The 25,782-nt window shown below is 47.9% G+C and overlaps 11 protein-coding genes across 11 annotated transcripts; 4 read left to right on the forward strand and 7 right to left on the reverse strand.

Moving 5' to 3' along the window:
• Positions 1 to 221: 221 nt before the first annotated feature.
• Positions 222 to 2,255, reverse strand: N7489_001361 (cleavage polyadenylation factor subunit MPE1; the record flags this gene model as incomplete). Its single annotated transcript, XM_056707116.1, has 4 exons — positions 222 to 1,507; positions 1,563 to 1,663; positions 1,718 to 2,015; positions 2,084 to 2,255. 4 exons carry the CDS (start codon positions 2,253 to 2,255, stop codon positions 222 to 224), a joined length of 1,857 nt encoding a protein of 618 aa, XP_056571418.1.
• A 1,232-nt stretch (positions 2,256 to 3,487) lies between these two features.
• Positions 3,488 to 5,278, reverse strand: N7489_001362 (imidazoleglycerol-phosphate synthase; the record flags this gene model as incomplete). Its single annotated transcript, XM_056707117.1, has 3 exons — positions 3,488 to 3,577; positions 3,639 to 5,081; positions 5,156 to 5,278. The coding sequence occupies 3 exons, from the start codon at positions 5,276 to 5,278 to the stop codon at positions 3,488 to 3,490; spliced, it is 1,656 nt and encodes a 551-aa protein (XP_056571419.1).
• A 12-nt stretch (positions 5,279 to 5,290) lies between these two features.
• On the reverse strand, positions 5,291 to 7,287 carry N7489_001363 (deoxycytidine monophosphate deaminase; the record flags this gene model as incomplete). The annotated part of the gene is made up of 7 exons (XM_056707118.1): positions 5,291 to 5,356; positions 5,965 to 6,015; positions 6,072 to 6,159; positions 6,221 to 6,353; positions 6,425 to 6,786; positions 6,851 to 7,193; positions 7,266 to 7,287. 7 exons carry the CDS (start codon positions 7,285 to 7,287, stop codon positions 5,291 to 5,293), a joined length of 1,065 nt encoding a protein of 354 aa, XP_056571420.1.
• A 1,006-nt stretch (positions 7,288 to 8,293) lies between these two features.
• Positions 8,294 to 10,762, forward strand: N7489_001364 (putative autophagy ubiquitin-activating enzyme ApgG; the record flags this gene model as incomplete). Its single annotated transcript, XM_056707119.1, has 7 exons — positions 8,294 to 8,484; positions 8,533 to 8,641; positions 8,705 to 9,480; positions 9,547 to 9,691; positions 9,751 to 10,215; positions 10,269 to 10,631; positions 10,682 to 10,762. 7 exons carry the CDS (start codon positions 8,294 to 8,296, stop codon positions 10,760 to 10,762), a joined length of 2,130 nt encoding a protein of 709 aa, XP_056571421.1.
• Positions 10,763 to 10,926: 164 nt separating this feature from the next.
• N7489_001365 (uncharacterized protein) lies at positions 10,927 to 11,661 on the reverse strand (the record flags this gene model as incomplete). The annotated part of the gene is made up of 3 exons (XM_056707120.1): positions 10,927 to 11,094; positions 11,152 to 11,573; positions 11,652 to 11,661. The coding sequence occupies 3 exons, from the start codon at positions 11,659 to 11,661 to the stop codon at positions 10,927 to 10,929; spliced, it is 600 nt and encodes a 199-aa protein (XP_056571422.1).
• Positions 11,662 to 12,253: 592 nt separating this feature from the next.
• On the reverse strand, positions 12,254 to 13,919 carry N7489_001366 (uncharacterized protein; the record flags this gene model as incomplete). The annotated part of the gene is made up of 3 exons (XM_056707121.1): positions 12,254 to 13,480; positions 13,539 to 13,829; positions 13,887 to 13,919. The coding sequence occupies 3 exons, from the start codon at positions 13,917 to 13,919 to the stop codon at positions 12,254 to 12,256; spliced, it is 1,551 nt and encodes a 516-aa protein (XP_056571423.1).
• Positions 13,920 to 14,286: 367 nt separating this feature from the next.
• Positions 14,287 to 15,510, forward strand: N7489_001367 (OST3/OST6 family protein; the record flags this gene model as incomplete). The annotated part of the gene is made up of 4 exons (XM_056707122.1): positions 14,287 to 14,631; positions 14,686 to 14,783; positions 14,850 to 15,205; positions 15,286 to 15,510. 4 exons carry the CDS (start codon positions 14,287 to 14,289, stop codon positions 15,465 to 15,467), a joined length of 981 nt encoding a protein of 326 aa, XP_056571424.1. The 3' UTR covers positions 15,468 to 15,510.
• A 608-nt stretch (positions 15,511 to 16,118) lies between these two features.
• On the forward strand, positions 16,119 to 17,773 carry N7489_001368 (oligosaccharide translocation protein RFT1; the record flags this gene model as incomplete). Its single annotated transcript, XM_056707123.1, has 2 exons — positions 16,119 to 16,864; positions 16,927 to 17,773. 2 exons carry the CDS (start codon positions 16,119 to 16,121, stop codon positions 17,771 to 17,773), a joined length of 1,593 nt encoding a protein of 530 aa, XP_056571425.1.
• Positions 17,774 to 17,933: 160 nt separating this feature from the next.
• On the reverse strand, positions 17,934 to 19,487 carry dbp3 (RNA-dependent ATPase DBP3; the record flags this gene model as incomplete). Its single annotated transcript, XM_056707124.1, has 2 exons — positions 17,934 to 18,090; positions 18,154 to 19,487. 2 exons carry the CDS (start codon positions 19,485 to 19,487, stop codon positions 17,934 to 17,936), a joined length of 1,491 nt encoding a protein of 496 aa, XP_056571426.1.
• A 520-nt stretch (positions 19,488 to 20,007) lies between these two features.
• Positions 20,008 to 22,111, reverse strand: N7489_001370 (replication factor A subunit protein RFA1; the record flags this gene model as incomplete). Its single annotated transcript, XM_056707125.1, has 6 exons — positions 20,008 to 20,101; positions 20,165 to 21,063; positions 21,115 to 21,661; positions 21,708 to 21,798; positions 21,858 to 22,009; positions 22,068 to 22,111. The coding sequence occupies 6 exons, from the start codon at positions 22,109 to 22,111 to the stop codon at positions 20,008 to 20,010; spliced, it is 1,827 nt and encodes a 608-aa protein (XP_056571427.1).
• A 430-nt stretch (positions 22,112 to 22,541) lies between these two features.
• On the forward strand, positions 22,542 to 25,180 carry N7489_001371 (ubiquitin-specific protease UBP14; the record flags this gene model as incomplete). Its single annotated transcript, XM_056707126.1, has 6 exons — positions 22,542 to 22,572; positions 22,636 to 22,703; positions 22,765 to 22,905; positions 22,972 to 23,245; positions 23,297 to 24,977; positions 25,036 to 25,180. 6 exons carry the CDS (start codon positions 22,542 to 22,544, stop codon positions 25,178 to 25,180), a joined length of 2,340 nt encoding a protein of 779 aa, XP_056571428.1.
• Positions 25,181 to 25,782: the final 602 nt, after the last annotated feature.

A 25,782-nucleotide genomic window follows, 5' to 3' on the forward strand; every position in this document is an offset into this window, starting at 1 on the left:
CAGCTATGGTAGTAGTACACATTCCGAAGGTAAAGAAACCTCTCAGGATGACACGGGAAAGAGACATAAAGAATAAAAAATAAAAGAATAAGTACGAAAATAAAAGCCGCTCTAAATCATATGCATATACACAGTGTACCAGGAAAAAAGAAAAATAAAAAGAAAAAGAAAAAAAAAAAAAAAACGTAATGCAAATCCATAGAAGCCATAAACTTGTCTATTCAAAGCTCCCTGTAATCGCTAGGCCGAACTCGTCGGTTTCTAGCCTGATGACGTTGCGGATTCACGGGTTGACGGAAATATGGTGAATCTTCTTCCCGGGAGTATGGTGTGCTGAAAGCTGTCCGCTGCTGATTCGAGAAATTGTTCATCCCAGCGCTTGGTCCTTGGAACCCATTCTGGGGCATAGGGAACATCATTGAAGGGTCCCCGTTGAACATATTGGGAAATCCGTTGGGCATGGCACCATTGCTTTGATCGAACATACCAGCTTGAAGAGGATTGAAAGGCATGTTCATGGGATTCCACCCAGGACCCATGCCACTGGGAAAGCCATTGGCAGACGCCATCGCCATGGGGTTCATGAACCCCATGGCTTCATTGCCGAAGCCAGGGGCCGAGAAAGGCATCATAGGCATGCCTTGCATTGGTCCAAAGCCGTTGAAGGGCATATCCTGGTTATTAAAGTTTGGAGTGGCGACAGGCGCACCGTCTTGGATATTGGCCTGGATCGGAACGTCGGAATGACCATCATCTGCCTTCTGTTTCTTTGGCACGTTACCCAGCTCGGAGTTTACGGTTTCACTCCGACTGGTAGGCTCGTCCTCAGCGGATCTTTTCCTAGATTGTGTGGGGGCGGTCTCTTGAACTTGATTGAGCGGGCTCTGCTCTTTGTTGGCGGAAGACTCTTTGGGCTCGGTTTCGGCGACTTCAGGGACAGAAGTGCCATCCGGGGCTGCGGGGATCTTTTCCTTCTCTTTCTTGGCTTCAGCCTTGTCGGCTTCATATACCTTAATTTTTGAGGCGGATTCATCATCGGGAGTGAGGTTATCAAGTAAGACGCCCTCTGTAGCACACCCCGGACAAACAAAGTCACTTTCAATCAAGGCATTTGAAATACAATCATTGCAATATGTCCTCTGGCAACACGGTGTCTTTGTTGGCTCTAAAAACATCCTCTTGTCAATCGGGCATTCCAGACCTCGAGCTTGCAATGCTTTGCTCTCCTCGACAGCTGCTGCTTCAGCTGCCGCCGCCGCCGATGCCTTCGCCTTTTCTTGGTACAATTCCCAGGATGCCTTGTCCGGCTTTGCAATGACAAAGTCGCCGTCAGCATTCACCATGACCCCTGTATTCCTCGAATCTTCAGTGGAGCCATCGGGGGCCAGGGATTCTGGTTTCTCGACTTTGGTTTGAAGTGAACGTGGTATGCCAGTTGATCGTTTGACTCGATATTTGCCGTCGTACTTGGGGTCGTTATTCGTAGGGCATGCTTGGATCCAGTGGCCTGCGTGCAAAGGTTAGCAATCTGTGGGTGTGGTGATTTAACTAGAGGTGTATACCTTTTTCCCGACAACGATAGCAAAGATACCCTGGAGGTGGAGGGTGGTCAGGTACATTGACGGGTTTCCCTCTGCCACGACCGAACGGTACGGGTGTTGCGCTAAATTAGATTAATATCTCCATAATCCAAAAAATCCGCTTAGGGTGCTCTTACTTTGCCATTTCTTGTTGTTGTTCCTGCCATTGGCTAGCTTGTAGGTTGAACAGAGCGTTGATCTTCTCCTCTTCTGTTTGGGCATTATTGAGTTCGAGGACGTTGTTGTTCACGGATTGTCCCGTTCCGGGTGTTACTCGGCTCATCGACGGATCGTTGCGAGGGGCACTGCGAGCATTGACTGGCATCTTGCCAGAGACGTAGCGAGCAGCACCGCCCTTACCAGGGCGCGCTGCAGGCAATCTGCGGGCGATCACGGAAGTCGATCGAGGGATTATGGTGGTGTCATCGTCGTATTCTATTGGATGTCAGAAAAGTTTCCTGTTGATCAGGAGCAAATGGGGCATTGGAATAAGAATAACATACCCTCTCTGGTGTCCTCATTGTAGATTGACAGCTCAAAGTCACTCCCGTCGCCCAATCTACTCTGGCTGATAATCTCTCTTTTGAGCTCAAAGACCGAAATACCAGTGCCATCGAAGGTGACCCTTGAGGGTTCTTTCTGGGACTTGAATTTGAAATGAACGGAGGATGACATTGTATTCAATTTGTGAGGGGGTGATGCAACAAAGATGTCTGTGGGTTGTATTAAGACCCAGGTTTAGGGGCACCGCCGCCGCGTACAGTGAGCAATAGGGGATAATAAAGAGGGAAGAAGAAAGAAAAAAAACTCGTGAGAAGGAGTGAAACTGGTGTATCACCAGTCACAAGAAAGAAAGGTTGGGCAACAGATTTTATCTGTTCAAATCACAGAGAAAGCACGAGATAGTTTTTTTCGAAGAAAGCAGGGATCAATAGACCACTGAGACAATGGAATGTGTGAATGAATCTTTTTGAATGCTGAATGGTGAGTGTTCAGGTCACTGCATACAAATGGAGATCAAAAAGAATTGATGAATACGATGATCGAACACTGGCGCTGAATTAAAAAAGGTGTATTCAAGAGAGATCTGATGGTCTGCCCCGTCCTTCAGATTCGCAGAGCCACCCTAGCACCCTGACCTGTGTCGGACCTGTCTGGAGATCCCTGCGAGACACCAAATCCAAGTTATAGAGAGACCTGTTAGGAATGAGCAAATTCACAGTCAAACGACCGAGGCCGAGGTGTCGCAGTTGTTAGGGAATGTAGTTTGGTGATCACACGGCGCGGAGTATCTTCAAAGGTGGAATAAAAGACCCAGATTCAGCAAAAAAGAACTTGGGAGGGATAATGGGTGTGTGAGAATGGGGAGGATGGGATTTTCGTGCGCCGGTATGGAGGAGAGGAGAAGGTGAAGTGGCAAGTGAGGAAAAGTCAGATGATCTGGATGTGCCTTTACCGCCTTCTAGACCGCTTTTAATGAGTAATGATAACTATTACCACGTGACCATCTGGGCCCCAAGCTGAGAAGGCTCCCCTCTACCTTCACAAATTGGAATGGTCACTTATGCAGCCGTAATCTTCCAAGGTTACACGTCTGGTTAAAGAGATGTTTATCTCCCTTCTCGGCTTGTTAGGTAGACAGCAGAAAAGGGCAGAAAAAAAAAGGTTTAATGTGTGAAAGCGACTTGAGGAAGTTATATCTTATGTGTTTTAGTCGTCGTTATCTTCCCTCAACTATCCAGGGCATGGAATCCGTTATCTCAAACGTCTTTGGTCATTTGAACTGTACAGTATGTTGGTTGATGGGCTCGGCCCTCATGATCTCTATTTCTCTATTCTTGCGTAAAACCATAAAATTGCAAAAGATGTCTATGTGAAAATATCACACCATTGACGCAGCTGAGCCTTTAGATCTCAGCCTCAAATTGGCGGACCAGGAATCCCTCTGTTTGAAGGTGATCTTTCACTTGAGACACGGTATATTCACCGCGGTGGAACTAGGACATGGTCAGAGATTCTGCTATGAGAAAGAAATACTTAGGAAGGATACAAACTTACCATTCCTGCTCCCAATGCTGCATCAGTGGTGGTTTTGTTGAAGACCTCTGCAAAGTGCGCAGGTACACCAGCCCCACTTGAAGCGATGACCGGAATCTTAATCGAAGCTTTGACGTCTCTGATCAATTCCAGATCAAATCCAGCATTGCTTCCATCCTTATCAATGCAATTCAGGAGAATTTCACCAGCTCCCATGGCCTCAACAGCCTGCACAAGTTGCCGCACATCGATATCGCGCGTTTCTCTGCCACCTTTGACGGTGCATTGGTACCAGCAGAAGCTTTGCCCATTGGAGTTGGGGAATTGGGTCTTAATTGTGTGGTGGGGGGTATCTTCAGGCTTATCCACATATACCCGCTTGGGGTCGACGCTCACCACAACGGCCTGCTTTCCATAGGCTTTTGATATCGTCTCGATTGCGGTTTGGCCGCTCAACTTCTCACCGGCGCGGTAATAGTCCTCAGCGGCAAAGACAGAATCAGAGCCAACACTGACTTTATCGGCTCCAGACTTGAAATACATTGTTGCCACATCCAGAGCAGGAACCTGCGTGCCATCAGTGTCGACGGTGTCTTTGATTCCTCCGCCAATGGTCAATGGTACAAAGACTGTCTCCGATGTTCGTCGCAAAATTTCAAGCATGGGTGTATCAGCAATGGGGCAGTTTCGGAAAGAGGTGATGTTCAAAAATGTCACTTCATCTGCTCCTTGTTCGTAATATTTCTTAGCCATGTCCACAGGCTTACCGAGGTTACGAACGCTGCCCCCGGCATCTGCTCCACTCTTCTCTCGGACATCATATTGGTCACCCTTGGTAACGACCAAGTCACCAGAGTCGTTTGTCCGAACATCAAGGCAAGCAATAACGCGACGAGTGAGCCCATCTTCTTTGCCAGTGACCTGGTCCTGTGGGAGCGACTGGAATTGATCGCCGTTCAAGAATGCGTGTATGGCCCGTAGCCCAGCCACGCCACTCTTTTCCGGGTGAAACTGGGCGCCAAAGATGTTACCCCGACTAATAGCACCGATAAACTCTTCCTCGCCATATGTGGCTGTAGCCACAGACCAGCCGTCACTTTCCAATACACCCGGGTTGTAGGGGGCCGCATAGGAGTGGACGTAATAATACTTGCTGGTCGGCCTCAGACCATAAAAGCTTTCATTTTTGTTGCCATCGGACCCAGTGTTGATTGCAGAATTCCATCCAATGTGTGGTACGCTCTTCGAGGTGTCGTTGAATTTTTGAATGCGCATAGGAATCACGCCAAGCCCTGCAACGTTGTTGTCCTCCTCTGAGCCCTGGAAAAGGGCTTGAAGACCAACACAGATCCCCATAAAGGGCTTCCCCGCTTCGATATGTTGCCGGATGGGCTCCAAAAATCCTCCTTTGTCCAGTTGGGAGAGACAATGGCCAAAATGGCCAACGCCGGGGAGTATCAGTTTCTAAAATTCGACTGTTAGCAATGGCATGATCGTGAGCTAGCCAAGGTAAAATTGGTCTGGGGTATTTGACTAACGTCAGCTTTTTTCACATCCTCCGGGGTTTTCACCCATTCGACATCATATCCGACTTGGTTAATCGCATTGACCAAGGAACGGATGTTTCCCGCAACATAGTCCAGCAGGTGGACGGTAGGCATGGCTGCAGAAATCTAGGCCAAAAGCACAGTGGTAATTCCAGCTGAAAGTGACCAAGGTATTGGACTATCGAGGTTGAGCTACCAACACGGTAAAGAATCCAACCTGCGCCGATAAAGCCTGTCGAGGGGTTCCTTGAGGACCCCGCCGAAATTCGCACGCTGAGTCATATCTTTTTTTTCTGCCAGACAAAATGCGGAGAAGTAGGTACAATGGGGTACTTCTCTAAAGCGTATATTTACTATGTAATCTAAGTTCTTTTTGTACTGAATAAGTACCTGTGAGTCATGCAGAATACACCCGTGGACCTACCTAGGTACCTACCTAGGTAGGTACTAAGTGACCTTTCCTCCTACTGAAACGTCTCGGATTCACTCATGATGAATTTTCCTACTGTAATAGCCCTAGAAATCCCTCCCCTACTATTGCAATGTTATCTGGATGAGTCGCTTTGTACAATAACTTTGGCATAGCCCTGGTGTGGTGCAAATGTTTGCCCATGCAGGTGGATATTCCTCTTTGCTCAGGTTGGGTTGCCCTGCGCCTTCACTATCGTATGGTAGGTTATTTGTTTTCGGTTGTGGCTGGTCTCGCAGGTGACTGGAGATAGATGAGTCCATTCGTAGGCTGCAATCTTATAGTCAGTTATGCATAAACGAGGTGAGGAGGTATAAGGAAGATCAGTTACCGGGTGGAATTGCCGTAGCCGTACGCCTGCCTTTTGTAAGATAGCTGCACTCTGTATATTCAAATCAGATTAACTAGGAGCCTCATAACAGACAGGAATTGACTTACATCATTATCCATGTTGTATCCTTGAGAGTAAACGACCTCCGAAATACCAACTTGGGCTATTTTGACAGTGCATGTCAAGCAAGGACATCTGCAATCCACAGTAAGATTTTCTCGTTGGCATAGTTTATTGAAGAATGAAGTGGACTTACGTATCGCAATAAAGGATCGCCCCCTCTCGAATCCGCTCCCGGCCTGCTTCCAGTAATGCGTTTTCTTCGGCGTGAAGGCAGAGACAGGTCGAGAGACCGGCTCCTCCCCCATCCCCGCGATTGCACCGTGGACCTATAATGGTTTCTAATGAGCCAAATGAACAATACGGCCATTGGGTCATTCAGTTCTGGCCTGAATCGTACATCCACCTTGGTTGCAGTTCTGGAGATGCCGTGGCGTCCCATTATATCCTGTGCTGATGACACGACTCTCTCGAACGAGCACACATCCCACTCTTCTTTTCATGCAGTTGCTTCTTTGGGCGGCAAGAGAGGCCAGCTGCATGAAGTACTGGTCCCAGTTTGGCCTTAACCGTTGTTCGTCCGCCAGGTCGAGGGTTTTCAAAGCCGAATGTAGCTCTTCAAGGGACGACGAGGAGTTGAATAGGCGCAGTTGGGCTTTGTCGGTCAAGTATACTCGTCCAATATCCTTGTCGTAAAGGTTATGGTCGTTCCACATAACGAACTTTTCAAGCTCAGGCGGATCGAGTTGTCTTCTCCAACATCTGTTTTGAGAGGTAAAGAAAAACTGTTAGGTTTCAGTTTTGCACCACATGTATCACCACGAACCTGTCGGCAAATCGTTTCCATCGGAGGCTAACAGGTGCGTCGACGCTCACGAGGAGGAAGAAGGGACGCAAGAGAAATCGATCTAGGGTAGTGGCATCTGCGATGTCTGTGGTAACCCAACGTTCTTGCCATCTTTTGGTCGCAAAGTCGAGTAGGGAGTCGGCATCTTGGAATGTAAGCTCTGACGACTTGGGGTCTTCTTTCTTTCTGATCTCCGACGCTTGCAGCCGCAGGTCATCCCCCAACTCGGTGATGTAGGATTGGGATTTGCCGGCAAGTTCAAGAAGTTGGAAACCTTGCTCAATCAGGTACTCAGCAATCGCATGTTTGCCAGCGCAAATGCCTTTTGACGTATATCCTCGTTAGTTGATCCAGTGTGGGATGAGAGATTGGTTTGCGACAATTATCTGCTGACCTCCACATAAGCCGATGAGCATTTTTAGGTGTTTAATAATTGTATCGTTGGAAAGAGGAGAAGAAAAGAAGAAAGAAGAGAAGAAGTGGGGCAGAGTAAACGGAAAGTCGCGACGCGACCTTATCGGGTTGATGTTATCGGCCTGACATGTTGCCCAGTTGGATATTGGGTAGCTCCTGGAGGTATAAGTACATACATAGATAGGTAGACTACACACAAGTACATGGCAACAAAATATAACTATCAGATAAGCTTAAGGACGTGCATTCGGCGCCTACAGCGCTAGACTGTGGGACGAACCTTGCGCCACTCATCATGTCTTGTCATGTGGGGAGCGAGTGGGAGTTGCGCGAGAAGCTTCGAGCTTTTGTTGACTCAACAATGTTTTTTTTTTTCGCGTATCTCCATGATGTCCCGCATTCTAACTGGAGCTGATTCGCAAGCTCCGCGTTCTGTTATTCCGCCGTGGTAGGGGACCCTCGGGATCGTCACGGACCCCTCAGCGTTGACAGATCCAGTTGGCGATACCGTTGTTGTGGCGGCATAATAGGGTTATATAGAGGCATCGGTCCCCATAGGCTACAATAGGTAAGGATGGTATGAGGCGTATCCTCTCATTAGTGCGTGGCTTCTGTCGTTCAGAATGGGGAACGGAAAAGGGTAAGAGGTATCAAATGTCGCGGTTCAAGTGTCAAGAGTCTCAGTTGATTCCACTTCTCCAAAGCTTAAGCACGAGCTATGGTAACGCCGGTCTCAGAGATTTCTGGGACCCAAAGCTCTTGCAATTGGAGATAATAAGTGCAGAGAGGTCCCGAGGTCAGAGGTAGAGAGGTCAGGCGGATAGATAAGCCTTCCCAAGGTCACCCCCGCCCCTCTCGTGACATCAGACCGTTTGACCTCCTTCTAACATCTTTTGACACTCTTACACCTTGTTCCTCCCCTCTTAGCTGTCACGTCCGGATTCCCAAGTCTGCATTATTCGGGTTCATAATCAAGAGTCTTCTTCTCTTTCTTCCTTTTCCTCCAGGATGCAGTACGCACCGTTTGCTTCCGACATCGAATTACCTTTCTATACTTCACTGGCTTCCCATAAGATCAATCACGACAAACTAGATGACTCTGCCCGCCCCGTCCTGGGACTATACGAAATCCGTCCTTCTGATCCTGAGGCCGCATCATGTCGAATCCAAATTCATGGGAACGCCCTCACCAGTAGCGAGTAAGATAAAACGAGACGTTTTTAAAAGCCCTTCTAACAGCGACTTAGACCCCCCGCTGGCTATTACAGAGCAGAGGGCATGATCAAAAATGTCAATACCGTTGAAGAATATCGAAACATGGATAGACCCCATCTGCTTCATCAAGCTGGACAAATGGTAGGGATAACCATCACTGGTTGCCTCGGAGAGTGATATACATATACTAATGAAAACTCCAAGATATGGGATGCTATCCACGACGGAACAATACTCTCATGCCCCTCCCTACTCTGCAGCTTTGTGATTGTATCTTTTGCGGACCTCAAAAAATACAAGTTCCACTACTGGTTTGCATTTCCGGCAATCCACTCAGATCCTCAATGGGTCCCCGTGCAACCAACAGATCAAGTATCCCAGTCCCACCAGGATCATGATATTGACAATTTGAAGGGGTCTCATTTATCTCCACATGAGAGCACTGCTTTAGTGGAAGCGGTGCAAACATGGTCATATATTGTGGATCATCGACAACGAGGCTTTTTTTTGGCTCGAAAATCCAGACTGCGTCCCGACGCGTCCTCGGGCGATCCCCAGACAAAGAGCGCGCAACAAGACACATCAAATAGCAACTGGCAGATAGCGTCGCTTTCCGAATATGAAAATGGGTTTTTCAAGAATGTCGCTGATGAAGACTGTTATTTCTGTTTCTCAGACCCATCAAATTATGAACAGGCCCCAGGGTGGATGTTACGAAACCTGCTCGTTCTGATCAAGCAGCGATGGGGCATCGAACGGGTGCAATTGATACGCTATCGCGACGTGCACGCGAAGCGTGATCAGGGACGCAGTACAGTAATTCGGCTGGAGTCAAGTCCAAAACAAGAGCCTCAGACCCCGAAATCACTGCAAACCCGAGAGTCGTTGCCACTGCCAAAGGTAACCGGCTGGGAACGTAACTCGACAGGGAAATTGGCCGGGAGAATTGTCAATCTTACAGAGTACATGGATCCTAAGAGGTATGGCGTTAATTCGGAAATATCCAAAGTGAAGACTTGATCAAGGAAGCTTATTTCCCCCTAAAGATTAGCAGATCAGTCCGTCGATCTCAACCTCAAACTTATCAAATGGCGGATCAGCCCAACGCTCGATCTTGAGAAAATAAAGCACACGAAATGCCTCTTGCTAGGAGCTGGTACATTGGGTAGCTACGTCTCCCGGAATCTGCTGGTATGTGGACGTCGACTTCCGCGCTCGAAAACAACTTGTTCTAATCACCGACTATATAGGGCTGGGGCGTGAAGAAGATCACTTTCGTCGACAATGGGACCGTTTCATTTTCTAACCCTGTTCGACAGCCACTATTCAATTTCCAAGATTGCTTGAACGGTGGCGCCCGAAAAGCACATCGAGCATCCGAAGCCCTAACAGAAATTTACCCAGGAGTAGAGACTACAGGTCATGCGCTTTCGGTACCCATGGCAGGCCATCCTATTGTGGACGAACGGGTGACAAGGGCCGATTTTGATCGTCTCCAAACACTGATTGATGGACATGATGCCATCTTCCTCCTCATGGATACCCGAGAATCACGGTGGCTACCCACTGTGATGGGGAAGGCGGCAGGAAAAATCGTGATGAATGCAGCCCTAGGGTTCGATTCCTTCGTGGTGATGCGCCATGGTATCACGGAGGATGAAAAGCCAGCTGAGCTTGGGTGCTATTTCTGCAACGATGTAGTAGCACCAGCTAATGTAAGATTATCCCAAGGAGGGACCTGCTTTATACAGAACTGACTGCGTGATAGTCTACCAAAGATCAAACTCTCGACCAGCAGTGTACGGTGACCCGCCCTGGAGTGGCTCCTATAGCCTCTGCACTTTTGGTGGAGCTTTTCGTTTCACTCCTTCAGCACCCCAAAGGCGCTGGCGCACCGGCCCCAATAGCCCGCAATACCGAGCGTGATGATCATCCCTTAGGCGCTGTGCCCCATCAAATACGAGGATTTCTCTCCAATTTCGAGAACCTGTCCGTCACCGGCAAAAGTTATCCGAGCTGCAGTGCATGCTCGGACAAGGTTGTCAGTGCATACCGCGAGCAAGGATGGGACTTCGTGCGAAGAGCCCTGAATGAACATGGCTATGTTGAAGAATTGAGTGGGCTAAAAGAGGTCAGTCAGAGCCTATAAAATAACCCAATCCCAAACTGACACATAGGAAGGTTCATGAGAAGGCGGAAGAAGCGCTAGCCGATATTGACTGGGATGAGGCATCTGACAATGAGGAGATTGAGATCCTTTAGACAGACGACATGGTTCGGCCCTTCGGCTACTCTGTAACCTGCCGGCATGTAAGTCCGAAATAGCTTTGATCTCACGATTTTCTCTCCAAGCCAACGAAAAAGGCCTCCTTGGATTCCTGCCAATTGCCTTAGTCGGGGAGTGTGTATCAATTGGATGAGGGAAATCATACACTGCGAGATGATTCGGGTTTTAGGCGATGAACCCTTTTGAATAATTCTTTCAGCTGCTGCTCCAGTTCTTTGTCTTCGGCGCCTTGGTAGAATTTGCAGACGAAATGACCGCCTGCCTTCAAAACATCCGAACTGAATCGTAGAGCCGCGTGGCAGAGATCCTGCGTGGAAAGTTAGCAGGGGGTTCACATTTATCAACGGAGCAATGATTTTCATACCATGCTTCCAGCATGATCTCTGAAACTGACACCGCTGGTGTTCATCATCCTGTTATAAGGAGCACTTAGACTTCGTTTCCAGAAACCGGAGGTCTGGTACCAGGGAGCAGACATATCGCTAAGAACCACATCTACCGTTCTTTCAAGTATTTTATCGCCCCTCATATCCCCCTTCTCGGCCTCCGTGGTGCGTTCAGTATCCGAATTCGGCTCCAATGGACTGATACTGGAATCGTCCAGGAAGCCGGATTGGCGCGGCCTGCCTCTGTCTGGATTGCGGAGAAAGTCTCGAATGTATGTTTGAATCTCGGGTGCGAGGAAATTCCCTTGGATTGTAGACACCCCTTTTGGTGGTTGGGCTGGGATGATATCGACACCGAGGACACGACCATGCGGCTGAGTACGGCTTGCAGCAACCTTTTCTGGCAGTTAATTGCGGTCCATCTGACAGCAAAGGGGAGAGGGATAAGTAAAAGGCAAAAGAAGAATGGTCGACACACCTGTGACCATGACCCTGGAGCATAGCCCTAAATGTTTGGAATTAAACAATGACCCAAGTTTAGGTTGAACGACTAGCATACCAAGTCAACAACTGTCTGCCCGCCCTTGAAGATTCGATATTTCTCATCAATCTAACCGCAGGCACCAGTCTGTCAGATCAATCCAGGGAAATAGAGTAATGCCGGGGCTGGATTACCTGCAGCAATTTGAAAGCAGCGCGACTTTTCAGCCCTTGGACAGCTGCCTCTCTAGTGAACTGATCCTTTTGCTGCCGGGCTTGCCAGCGTTTGGATGATGCATGTCTTGCTTGGACAGTTACTTGCTTATAGCAGGCATTCCGCCAAAATCGAATTGGATGTAAAGCGAACATAATACGAATTGAATAATATCAGGGGAGATACTTGCAGTCCCTTGAGAGGAGAAGCTTTTTATTTTCTGCCGGCAAAACAGAAAGCACCGCTGAACCCTCAAAGTCGGACAGCTCTTATCATGTTCACTACGTGACTACATGCCTACACATCCATGTACATTTATATATTTGGTCCACCGTGTAGAGTCTGTGCCACTAAAAATGAATTGCGGGATCTTTTGATAAATCCCATTAGAATCGTCTGCGGTCTTTTTTCAAGGGAGAAAATCCCATGGGTGCTGCCCCAAGCCCGAGCGCCCGTGGTAGACTAGTGGTACTAGGTTGTGTTTTACTCCCCAGCGTTGAAGTCCGTCCATTTCCTATTGCAAGATTTCTCCCAAATTTCTTGCTGGGCAGAAGCTCTTCTTCCTCCTCATCCTCGAACAAACTTCGATCCCGCTGACCGCCAAGTTTGCGTTTTTTGGGCTTGGCCTGTTCATGCTGAAACTGCTCATGTAATTCATCGGTTTCAGTGGGTGGCACTCTGCGATCTAATCGATGCGCTGGTTTTTTGACCTCATTTTCCGGCGGTGATACTGGCATTGTGTTATCACGTGCTTTTGGTTTGGTGAATTTCGTGATTGGAATGCGGTCTTCTGCTGGAGATAGTTGGCGCCGGAGAGCAGAACCGATACGTTTTGGTTCACCAAAGGTGCTCGGCTTGCCGAGTAGACCATGAGGAGTGTCGACATCTCCAAGAATATCGTCCTCGTCTGCAACTGAGCTCATTGGCGAATCGGAAGGCGCCCCTGTGCGGTTTAAGAATGGAGTGATGGAAAACGCCGACTTGTCACCAGGCATGGCCGAATCCTTCTTCAATTTCTCTTGAACACGCACAGCCCCAGGGGTCGCAATCGTCACACCGGCATGGCCACTCGGGCCAGGGCGCTGAAGTGGGACTGTTCGGGAACTGGCTTCGGAGTTATTTACTGCCTGTGATTTGAGGCCACGTCCGTGCTGGATTTCAATCTGGGCTTCCTGGAGCTTGTCCTTGGTTGACAGTAATTGCTGTTTGAGCGAATCGATCTTTCCTTCAAACGTCGCCCGCTGATTAGCCCATGCTGAGTTCTGATTGTGGTTGTCCCGTTCCTGCTGCTGTTTGGCTCGTAACTCTCCCGCTAGCTCACTCCGTAACCCTTCAACTCGAGCAGAAAGCTGGGTGATCTCTGTCATTTGCTGTGATACCTTGGCCTGAGTACGTTCATGGGCATGTTTTTCATCGCCGAGTTGAAGCTCCAGAGAGGTTATCTGCCGTTCCATCTCATGTTTCTTGGCAATGATGGTTTGATATGACGCATTTTGCGCTCTGAGCCGCTCCAGCTCTGACTGCAGAGTTGACAGATCTCTGGAGAGATGGAGTTTCTCAGCAAGGACAGTATTGTAACTGGTCGAATTATTCTTCTGGGCCGACAGTTCTTCCTGCTACTGTCAACATAACGGACTATGCATATAGTCAGCAGGTTGAGTTAAGACTTACTTTAAGTCGGTTAATCTCACTCGACGATGCCTGTGCTTGAAGCTCCAAATGATCAATTTCCTGGCAAGCCTCCCGAAGTTGAGCACATGCCTCTGAATCAGCACGTGTGAATCCTGAAAGATGCGCATTTGCTTCGTCCAACTGCGACCGGAGAGCTTCGTTCTCGAATTTCAAGAGCAAGAGCTCCATGCGTCGTACGCGATCCTTCTCGCCATCGAGAAGACGACCAGAATCTGAAAGAGTCTTCTCATACTCCTTCTCCAGACGCATAGTCCTCATGGACATCTCAAACTGCATGGTTCATTTAGCATCTTGAGCATATCCCATCAAGCTAGGGAAGTCACATACATCTGAAGCCGATGCTTCTTCGGCCATTGCCATGACGACAATATTCAGAGAAGGACAGGAGCTCTTCGATATTGAAAAAATAGAAAGAAAGGCTATAGATTAAATAATGTCTGTCCAGAAGGAAAGGAATACCTAGGTAAGATATGTGGTGTTTATATCCAATGCTTGTTCCAAGTATGATATAAATCGTCGCGGAGACGCGCCGGTGTTTTGGCGGGCTTGGAACCCCGAAGATATTAAGTAAGCCAATGTGCCCGCCCGATTACGTTGATAGTGGACACCTGGACTTTATCACTCAACGTGTTCAAACGTCTTCAATTACAACCGATTGATAGTTCTTCAATCAATTGAAGCTTATAACTAACCTCCTTGAAGCTGTCCAGCTCCTTGTCATGCTAAAATGAAGCTTTGGGCGGGCCTTTTTCTCCTTCTCTCGTTCGTGTCTGGTGTCTTGTCTGCGAGCTCAACACAGGACAAGTTTGCAACATACCAATCCCTGTCTCGTTCGGGGCCTGTTGATCTAGACAGTGCATCATATGAAGACCTCACCTCTACACCTCGAGATTACTATGCTGCGGTTATTCTGACTGCCACGGACCCTCGCTTTGGCTGCCTCCTATGCCGCGACTTCGAATCTGAATGGGACCTGATCGCCCGAAGCTGGACCAAGGGCCCCAAGCCTGATGAGCTCAAGGTTGTTTTTGGAACACTCGACTTTGATAATGGCAAGGCAGTTTTCCAAAAGGTAGGGGGTTTTTACTCGAGACTGAGCTATTTGACATACAACTAACCTAAGCAGCTCATGCTTCAAACTGCACCCGTAATCCTTGTCTTCCCTCCTACCATTGGTCCTTTTGCCAAGGTTGAAGGGAACCCCCTTCGGTTTGATTTCACTGGGTATGTTTTTCTATCAACGCTCTTGCGCCCGGCCCCTATCTCAACTAACATCTGAATCCCAAATAGCCCGATCTCAGCCGACCAGGTCTACTCTTGGATTGGACGTCATTTGCCCGAAGGCCCCAAGCCTGAACTAGTTCGACCCATCAACTACATGCGGATAGTATCAGTGATCACAATTCTGATGGCGGTTGTGACTGCGACTACAGTTCTTTCTCCCTACTTGCTGCCAATTGTCCAGAACCGAAACCTTTGGGCTGCAGTCAGCCTCATCGCAATTCTTCTGTTCACAAGTGGTCAAATGTTCAACCATATCCGAAAGGTCCCATATGTTGCTGGTGATGGCAAAGGTGGCATTAGCTATTTTGCCGGTGGGTTCCAGAACCAGTTCGGGATGGAGACTCAGATTGTGGCTGCCATCTGTAAGTGATAATTGCGAGGCTCATTGATTCTGGGCGTCGTTTCCATGTCGACTTCCTAGGTTAACATTTTGCTCACACAGACGCTGTTCTCTCCTTTGCAACGATCGCACTCGCACTGAAGGTTCCCCGGATGGAAGACGTCAAGGGTCAACAGCTGGCTGTCGTGATCTGGGCAACTGTTCTTTTCGCAACATACAGCTTCCTTCTCAGTGTCTTCAAAACCAAGAATGGTGGCTATCCATTCTATCTGCCTCCGTTCTAGAGCGTTCAAGAGCCTACTTGACCAACAGCCTGAAAACAGCACCTGGAAACATAGTGATTTTACAAGCGATCATTGACATCCCAGTGGCTAGATATCCCTAGGGCTTCCTGTACATGATGACCAACAGAAGTTGACATCCATGGGTGGATCAGGGCCACTTGGAGGAAACACGGTGCTTTGCGGATTTTGACCCATAGTGCCTCTTTCCCTTTGCCATGAAAATTTTGCATACCAAAGATCACAGAAGGTTCTTTTAGTTCTTTTAGAAGGGATTTCACAATTAGCCTGTAGCCATACTTAACCATACCTAGCCAAGCAACTGGAAGAAGGAGGCTCTAAGTGGAATTCAAAGTAGATTAAAGTAGATTTATATATGTTTAGATATACTGTATTGCTTTTATATAGATATTCTATGAATTCAAAGTAGTTTTTGATTTCACATGGTAGATATCTCCCGTTCTTCAAAAAGCCCAAGTTAAAAAAGACAACTTCCCTAGATTAGGCCCCACCAAGGGTGTCCACACCATTTACCCTTTAACAACACCCTCCCATATGAACCCTACACCATACATACAGCTCCGGAGGTCAGCTTGAAGTCTTGTCTGTTGAGCATACTTCGTTGCACTGTCATAGCTGGGTCCAATCGCGGGCATGGCAAAACCTGACGATGCCCGTATGGGCAGAATTCTGGCGTCGTCAGCCACGGGCACAAGCTTTTTGATCTTGATTCAATTAGCGTCCAGGATCTTTACCTTTGCCTCAAACCAATTGATCTTACGTACCCTTTCACCGGTCGTACTGGGAATAGCAGCACAACTGGAACTCTTCCAGGTTTCGATACTGTATTTCTCGAGGGAGAGTATTCGGATGGCTATCCAACGGCAGCCTATTCCGTCTACGCCTGACAATAAACAGCCTTCCTTGCAATCAGATACAGCAGCGGCAGATTCGCAGTCCGTGGCGTCTCAAGCAGTGGTGAACGTGTCCTACTTGAGCCTCGCCCTTGGAATTCCTTCCAGTCTTATGTTCACTATGCTCTACCAGCGCTTTGTCCCAGAGGAAGCAGCAAACACCGCCTTCTTTTATCACAGTGTGCTCTTGATCGGGGCTGCATCTCTCATGGAACTCAGCACCGAGCCCTTTTTCTCGGTAGTGCAGCAACATATGCTTTATGAAAAACGCGCTGCCGTTGAAATGCCAGCGGCATTTCTGAGGAGTGCGGTGACATCATTCGCCTTTATATATGCTTCTCAAGTCAACTACGACCTTGGTGTGCTACCATTTGCTCTTGGTCACCTCAGTTACTCTCTGGCCCTCGTTTGTGGCTACTCGCTGGCCCTACCCAGAGGGGCCAATACGACCCGGTTCTCTTTCTTACTGACACGTATACAAACCAGGTAAGACCTACCCTATCTCGTTCAGGCTACAGCACGAAGAACAACACGGTAACAATTTATAGGGACCCCTCCAACTACTTTCTGGGACGGTTCTCACGGCAGTTAACGTCGCTTGCTGCGAATGTCTTTCTCCAATCTCTAGTGAAGCATTTGCTCACGCAGGGCGACACTATGATGCTCGCAGCCCTGTCAGGGCTAGAAGACCAGGGCATATATTCTCTCGCGTCAAACTATGGCGGGCTCGTCGCACGGATTATCTTCCAACCGCTGGAGGAGAGCAGTCGGAACCTATTCTCAGCCTTGCTGAGCCCCGACGAGGATGAGAAGCTGAAGAATATCAAGGTCCGCACTGCCAGAGATCACCTCGTAGATATTCTACGCGCGTACCAGTTGTTGTCAATCCTGATATTTCCATTGGGTCCAATGATGGTCCCTCAATTGTTGCATATATTGGGAGGCCGTCAGTGGGCTTCCCCTAAAATCGGAGACCTGCTCTCCGTCTACTGCTACTACATTCCATTTTTGGCACTAAATGGGATCACCGAAGCATTTGTGTCATCTGCAGCAAGTTCGCAACAGATACGGAAGCAAACGGCGTGGATGGGTGTCTTCTCTGCCTGTTATGCCTTGGCGGCCTATATGTTCCTAGAAATAGGAAACTTGGGTGCGTATGGATTGGTCCTGGCCAACATTGTGAATATGGCGGTTCGAACCTTTTGGAGTTACAGTTTTATCAAATCGTACCTCCATCGGAACGGATGTAGCCTGTACACGAGTGAAGTGGCCATTCGACCTGCTAGCTTCATTTTGTGTGCTTTGGCGAGCTTCTTCTTGGGCCGCGGATTTGGCCTAAAATTGGGATTCTTCAAAGCATGCGCCTTCAGTGGCAGCTATGCTCTCCTTATGTGAGTGCTGATCTGATCTGATTTTGATTTGGTCTCGACGCCTAACCGAAAAAAATAATAGAGTCTATGTAGAAAGGGTATACTTGATGGGTCAACTGACAAGGCTTCGGCAAATGTTATCCTCCAGATCCTCCAGCAAAGATATCAAGTCGGAATGAACCCAATTAATCGTCAAATGTGATCTTTGTCGCTGTCTTGTCCATATCAACGTCCTTATAAAAGGCACCGTACACGTCGTGCTGCTTCTTCTTGACAGTTGTGCCAAACTTCAACAGATCCTCTGGCACATCTTGATTAGCTGCCTTGAGAACATTGATCAATCTATTCATAATCAGCATTGCCCCGACGATTTCTATCAAGCGTATTAGAATAGGAATAACATACCCGCCAGACAGTCCCTTGTCATTTTCAGTAAACATAGTGATAGCAAGGCCGTCAGCCCCAGCACGTCCGGTTCTTCCAATCCGGTGCACATAGTCCTCAACAGTAAGAGGGAAGGTGACATTAATCACCAGTTTCACGTTCGGGATATCAAGCCCACGCGCCGCGACATCGGTTGCGATAAGAACGGTAGCATTGCCTTTCTTGAAAGCATCAAGATTTCGGAATCTGTCTGATTGGTTCAAATCACCGTGAATACCGGCGACTGCGAATCCCTTGTTTCTGATGAGATTCTCAATACGCATCGCCTCCTTCTTGTAGAGGCAGAAAACCAGGACTTTCTCGGGGGATTTTTGACCTCGCTGGGATTTAGTGAGCAGTTGCACGAGTCGGCCCTCCTTTTCTCGGCCATCAACAACCTCGACGACTTGCTTGATCCTTGTGTTGGCTCGGGGATCCGCAGATGGGTCTCCGCCAATGGTAACAGTTACCGGGGTCTTCATGAAGGTTGCTGCGAGATCTCGGACTGACCGCGGCCATGTTGCCGTAAACATAACAGTCTGTCTCCTGGAGACGGGCATTGGCTTGAGGATGTCCTTGATATCCTGCTCAAATCCTTTGTCAAGCATGCGATCTGCCTCATCCAGGACGAGGTAGTTGACCTTTCCAAGATCAATCGAACCATCATTCTGGAGATCCTTGAGGCGGCCAGGGGTGGCAACCACAATGGCGGCCTTTTGAAGAGCACGACGCTGCTCATCTTTACCCACACCTCCGTAAATGCATGTCACCTGGGTCTTCTCGTGGTGGCCGAATTTAACAAGCTGGTCATAGATCTGCATTGCAAGTTCTCGTGTGGGTGAAATAATCACTGCCTTGGGCTGACAAGGCTTGCTTGACTTGGAGTCAATCAATTTCTTGAGACACGGCAAGCCAAAACCGAGGGTCTTGCCACTTCCAGTCTCTGCGATACCAATCACATCACGGCCAGCAAAAAGAAGCGGCCAGGTAGTGGATTGAATCGGTGTTGGCGCAGGGAAAGACTTCAATTGGGTGTACAGACCAACATCACATTCAGGCAGGTGATCAAACGAGAGGATTGGGCGGAATTGAGAGGCGTCGGGCGAGGAGGGATCAGAGATTTTAATGACATTCTTGGTCAAAAAACTGTCGATTTCTGACTGAGGGATTTCAGATAGAGCAGACGCATCAGAATAAGACACAGTCTTCTCATCTCCATTTTCCTGCTTATCTTTAGAAGCTTTTGCGGGCTTCTCGGACTTGGACTTTTTCTTCGGTCGCTGCTCAGTTGGCTCAAGATGGCTTCGCTTACCCATGATGAGTTGTCTAGAAAGAAGATATAACAAAATATTATCGTAATCAAAAGATGAAGGGCACGAGACTGAATCCTCTGAATAGTTCCAGCAGAAAAGCAGGAAGGAAAAAAAAAAAAAAGAAAATGAGAAAGCAATAGTGTATTGCCATTTATTTCCGCCTTTGCTGGCTTACCGCCTCGTAACGCCTACAACATAGTATCTACGGAGTACATATAAATACATACATTCATTGCCTTGTCCAGGTGAAGTGATAGCGCAAATTGCAGACTGCTCATAAGTGCATAAGTGAGAGGATCGTAGCGAAAAATTACTGCTTATATGCTCTGTAAGAGTACTAAATAGGAAAGAACGAACAAGTGTCCAAGGTAAGAAGACCGTAACTGAGATTGATCATGGCGTAACTTGAGTAGCATACTAGTAAAAGTACACATGAATATGAGTAAGAAGAGCTCTGAGCGCACGTGGAAATATTCAAAGCTAGTACAAAGCTGGGCGAAAATATTCCTCACTTTGCCTGTATTTACTCAATGCTGTAGGAGTCAATGATATTGGCAAGGCGAGAGGCTTCATCCGAGTAATTGATTGCCTGGGAGGATGAGACCTGATATCGCACACTGGATGGCACAATTAGCATGAGATTCACATCATTAAGATTATCGTTATTCCATCATTCTTACCGCTGCTGGTCACCGAAGTTGTCCACATTGGCTTTGCACCTGAAGCTCCAGGTCTGGCAGTTGGCGCCCTGGAAGACTTCACCAAAAGCACTAGGGTCGTCTTCGCGGAGTTGCATTAGTTCATCGGCAGGTTTGCCCATGATGTTTCTCCCAGTCTCATCAAAACAGCTGAGCCAAAGCTGGCCAGTATGGTCACTGACACTAATAGGCATGACGTAGCGGTACTCCGGCTTGGGGTGGGTCTTGTCGCACTTTTCGCACCGCCACTGTCCTGGATCAAGTTCCGTTACCTTCTTGTTGCAGTTCTCAGAAAGGCAGGCAGGATAGCACCAGGTGGAATCCTGCTTGATGTAGGTCACAGTTGCCTTCAGAGAGAAGTAATCGGGAGTCTCAGACATGCCAAGCTGCTCCTCTCGAACTTGCGCAACGGTTTTGAAACGATCCATTTTGGCCGTGGAGTTGGTCGCATTTGACAATGAAGCGTGGGATGTAAAGTTCTCCGACCTGCCTTGAGCATCATACCAACCTCTAAGTCGGTGAGCCTCCCCAATATCCGGGTCAACAGTCATTGAGCCCGAACTCAGAAGACTCAGACTTCTTCCGCCAAAGTCAGAAACCTTGACTCCCTTGAATGCCACAACTGACTCGGGTGCCACACTAAAATTGTTTGCAGATGCACCCCAAATTGTCAAGCGGACAGAAAATCCTGTGTTATCGACCAGCGTAAGCTCACGTTTGTCATAAGGTTTGCCGGTGCTCTTTGATGTAATCTGCGAGGTCTCCCCGACATCCTTCAGCACGCCAATGACATCAATGGTTGTGTCTTTTTCAACAGTCTGCAAATCAGCAACAGTGGTGAAATTGAATCGAATCTGAGGGACATCATTTTGCTCCTCGGCCTGTCATAAAATATGAGCGACGCATCTGGTTTATGAAGAAAGAATCGTTACCTTCTCAACAATGGTATCTCTCTCAAATGTAAGTTCATAATCGTTGTTGAGATTCGTGAACTGTTTCTTGGCAATTTGGACCCGACAGGGACTCGAAATGTAGTAAACACTGCCCTCCTGGAAGAGTTCGTAGAGCATATCACACTGTTCGTTGAAACCGGTTGCACGAATTTCACCACTGTCGTCCAGTAAATTCACACTGAACAGCTTACCTTCACCGTTCTTGTTGTGCCATGTTTTGATGTTGGACTTGCTCGTGCATCGCGCTTTCATCGTCCATTTGTTGGAATAGGGAGAGATGGCTTCAATCGGATAGATTGTGGCATGGGCAGAAGAAGAAGACATAGGGGCAGACATTGGCTGGGCTCGCCTGTTTTGCTGAGCATGTGCACCTTCCATCTTGGAGCCATAAAACCCATTGCCGGATATTGTCGTTGGTTGACCCACTTCCCCTTCCTCGGGTTTGGCTTCAAGTGGTTTGGGTTCACCGATTTTGTCAGCCTCGCCTAGTTCCTTTAGAACTTCAAGGTCCAAGATGATGAGGATTCTATGATGATTAGCACAGTCAAATTGCGAAGAATTTCCTCACATACTTCTTGCCCTTGACGGAGTTTGATTGAAATGACTTGAGTCGCACAAAAGAGCCCTTCCGCAGAGACCCATCTGTCACCACTGAATTGGCTTCTTCCAACGGTCAGTAAGCCCTGAGGTGTTACAAAGAGTCCCGAAAGGACAACACATACGAGTAGCAAGCATGGTTTGAACATAGTTTTCAATATCACTGAAAACAGCTCGGTAACGTTCTGGTTGGTTCGGCTGAGCTGGCAATGCCTTGATCTGAACGCATTGAACAATCGGCTCTCGTACTTGGGGTTTGGTTTCATCAAAGATAGCACTGTTGAACATAGATTAACATATGTACTGCCAAGTTTATGTATCGAATGGATATAAACCTTAGAGCCCCAATAGTGACTTGGGATGCTGCCTCGGAAGCCATGATATGATGACTTCAGATATCAATAGTTGACACAGTCGGGAAAGAAGTCTTGGGAAAATAAATAGAGGCAGAAGAAGAAGGAGGAGGAGAAGAAGAAGAAGAAGAAGAAGCAAAGCAAAGCAAAGAGGACTTAACAGAGCCAAATCAAGTTGCAAAATGGTAGGACAAGGAGGAACGCGTGTTGAGAAAAATAACGCGTTAAGTGGCACCCGTGCCCCCACCACATGACTTACTGCCTCAGGACAATATTGATAACAGCACGTGCAGGCGGTGAGGAAAGAGCAACCCCACGCAATCGTAGCTTTGGCTTTGATCTGCGGTATCTGATATTCTTCTTCCAATGGAATACTGTCATACCTTCTGAAGTCTCCTTTAAAAGCAAAAAGCCTTTATCGACACTTCGTTGAATCTTCGAGATTTCTCTCTGGATATGGCGTCTTGTGTCCATACCGATGCTGCGGGTTTGTGACATCACCTTGGTAACCGAAGGACAAATTGAGCTAATGGACAACACACATTTATAGATCTGAATCCACCGGGACCTGCCCAGGCTGTTTATCGAGAGGATTGCACTCAGTGTTTTGATTCTATTGTATGCCAGCCACCTTGATCCCTATACTACTCCACATATGATCTTACTCTGACCTTGCAAGGACAATGATGCCGGTCTAAATGTTTGTCTCCATTGCTTCAACGGTGGATGTGCTGGAAACAGGGACCATGCCCGGCTTCATTACAAGAGATTTGGCCATTCATTGGCTTTGAATATTCGAAGGACCCCCAAGAAAGTACAGGTACAGCCTAGCCTTTAAACATTTCCTGATCTTGTTACCAAAGATTCTCACACCTCTGATTTATAGCGAGACGAGCCCCCGCCAAAGATTTCCAAGCTTTCCATCGCAGCCGAAACAGAAGAGGATAGGTATGACGTTGCTACGTCAGTGGTGTGCTATACGTGTTCTCGTGACGATGTGGACAAATCCAGTGGCAAACTTCCTGCTGTCATCGAAGGTGTTATGACCGCAATGACTTTCTCAGCAAAGGAAGAAGTCAAAGCTTGGGAGCAAGAGTTTGTTCCTTGCGAGCATACATTCTGTCTGGTTCAACAGGACAACACGCAAGCCGGGTCGACAGGTATTGATTCCCTGCAATACTCAACTGCAGCCCGTGCTAACTAAGCTGCAGATTCAAACCATTGCTCAGAGTGTGACTTGGGGGAGAACCTCTGGCTGTGCCTAGAATGTGGAAACAAAGGTTGTGGGCGAAGTCAATTCGGTGGAAGCAAGGGAAACTCACATGGGCTTACTCACGCAAACTCAACATCACATGCCGTGGCTGTCAAGCTCGGCTCCATCACAGCAGAAGGCTCCGCCGATGTCTATTGCTACAAGTGCAACGAAGAAAGAGTAGACCCAGAACTAGCGACTCACCTTGCGCACTGGGGAATCTACTTAGCTGGACGTGAGAAGACAGAGAAGAGTCTAATGGAGATGCAGGTCGAGCATAATCTCAAATGGGAATTTTCCATGACGACCGAAGATGGCCGAGAACTGACCCCGGTCTTTGGGCCTGCATTCACAGGCCTAGCAAATCTTGGAAACAGCTGCTATCTCTCCAGTATCATGCAATGCATATTTTCTGTGGCTGGATTTCGTGAGCGATACTATAAGCTGTCAGAAGAACCACCACTATGTCAAGCACCAGCACAGGATCTTGAGACACAATTGCAAAAGCTTGCCGACGGTCTGCTCTCAGGACGGTACTCTCAACCTGATTCTCGCCTTCTGTCCGCAGACAACCCAGAAGTCACTCATCAGAAAGGTTTATCACCAGCAATGTTCAAATATCTTATTGGCCAAGGTCATGAAGAGTTCGCAACCATGAGACAGCAGGATGCCTTTGAGTTCCTTCTTCATCTATTCAAATCGGTTAGCCTATCGAAACACACCAGTCCGCAGGTTAACCCGGTACAGGACTTTCGCTTCCAAGTTGAGCAGCGTCTTCAGTGTCTGCATTGCAAGAAAGTCCGCTATAAAGTGGATGAGCAAGATAACATTTCGGTTGCGGTTCCCGCACGTCCTGCTACCACTTCTGACGGGACTGGAAAGGAATATGAACCTGTGGATTTGTCAGAGTGTCTAGACATCTTTACTTCGGCGGAGGTCGTTGAGCTTACATGTCCTGCTTGTGGCAGCCAAGATGGCTTTTCCAAGCAGTCATCTTTCAAAACATTGCCTCGGGAATTAGTGGTCAATGCTCGTCGGTTTGAGCTCGTCAACTGGGTTCCTACAAAGTTGGATATCCCTGTGCTGGTCGACGATAAGCCACTTGATTTCAGCTCTTACCTTGCTCGTGAGCATGACCCTAGTGAGGAGCAACTTCCGGATATTGAAGAATCCACCACATTTGTCCCGAATCCGGAAGCTCTCGACCAACTCATAGGCATGGGGTTCCCTGCTGTGAGGTGTGAGAAAGCTTTGCATGCCACTGGTAACTTGGACGCGGAAGCTGCTATGAATTGGCTGTTTGCCCACATGGAAGATCCAGATATCGATGAACCGCTGGTCCTCGAGCGAGGTGGCACCTCTAGTTCTAGCGAGCAAGATGCAACAAAAATTGCGCAACTAGGAGATATGGGTATTGAGGCGTCTCGTGCCCAGCGGGCGTTGGCCGCGACCGACGGAGATGTTAACAGGGCACTGGATTGGGTTTTCACTCACCCGGATGATGTGGTGGAAAGGGAAGACCCGAGTGTCGACGACCACAACGCACAATCTCCCGGTGGGCCGGTTGGGCTCACCAGCTTGCCTGCCCGTTATGAACTAAGGTCGATCGTATGCCACAAAGGCACATCTGTCCATGCAGGGTAAGTGGCTGAAGATATCTCCGTTCTCACTTCGTTGGGTTAGACTAACATATGATAGTCATTATGTTGCCGTGGTCCGCAAACCCTTGTCAGGTCAAAGTGGCTTGTCATGGGTGATGTTCAATGATGAAAAAGTTGTCAAGTTCGAAGATATCGAAGCGATGAAGAAAAGCGCATATCTTTACTTCTTCACACGGGTCTAGTGGTGTTCTAGGCTCGGTAGGTGTGTACACCCACTGCTGCACTTATGTTGTTCTCAAGATATTCATGATGGAAGAGGATAAAATAGATATCTATACGTTGTTCGTCTCTACTCTGCATACTTCAAATGAGAGTCGTATCCGGCTGTTTTAGCAATCATATTAAAAACTAACTGCCAAGAGCGACCCTTCTCCTTAATTAGGTTAAGCCACTATGCTAATAGCATTTACCTCGAAAAGTCGAAAAGACAATTGGAGTATGCTGAAAGCGCGTTGGCTTTGGCGCGGTTCTTGGTAGGGCTGGTCCCGGGTACCACCTGGGAATACCCAAAATGTACCATAACAACGGTAGCCAAGTAGCAGCAAAGCTAGTAATGTAGATAAAAAAGACCCTTAGCTGGGCCGGACTTTAAGCGAAGGTGATAAGCATTGGAACTATCTTCCCAAATGGTACCGAAGAGGAAAATTATGCTAACTTGTTCAATCAAAACCCAAGAAGCAGTGGCAAAAATAGAGTAGACATGATAATCATCTTGATACTACCGATAATGGGCAGAAGCCTTCCCTGCAGCTTGATTGAATCTCTCAAGAGGATAGGGAAATAG

The sequence above is a fragment of the Penicillium chrysogenum genome (assembly GCF_028827035.1).
Source record: "Penicillium chrysogenum strain IBT 35668 chromosome Unknown utg000001l_segment0_segment0, whole genome shotgun sequence".
NCBI lineage: Eukaryota > Fungi > Ascomycota > Eurotiomycetes > Eurotiales > Aspergillaceae > Penicillium > Penicillium chrysogenum.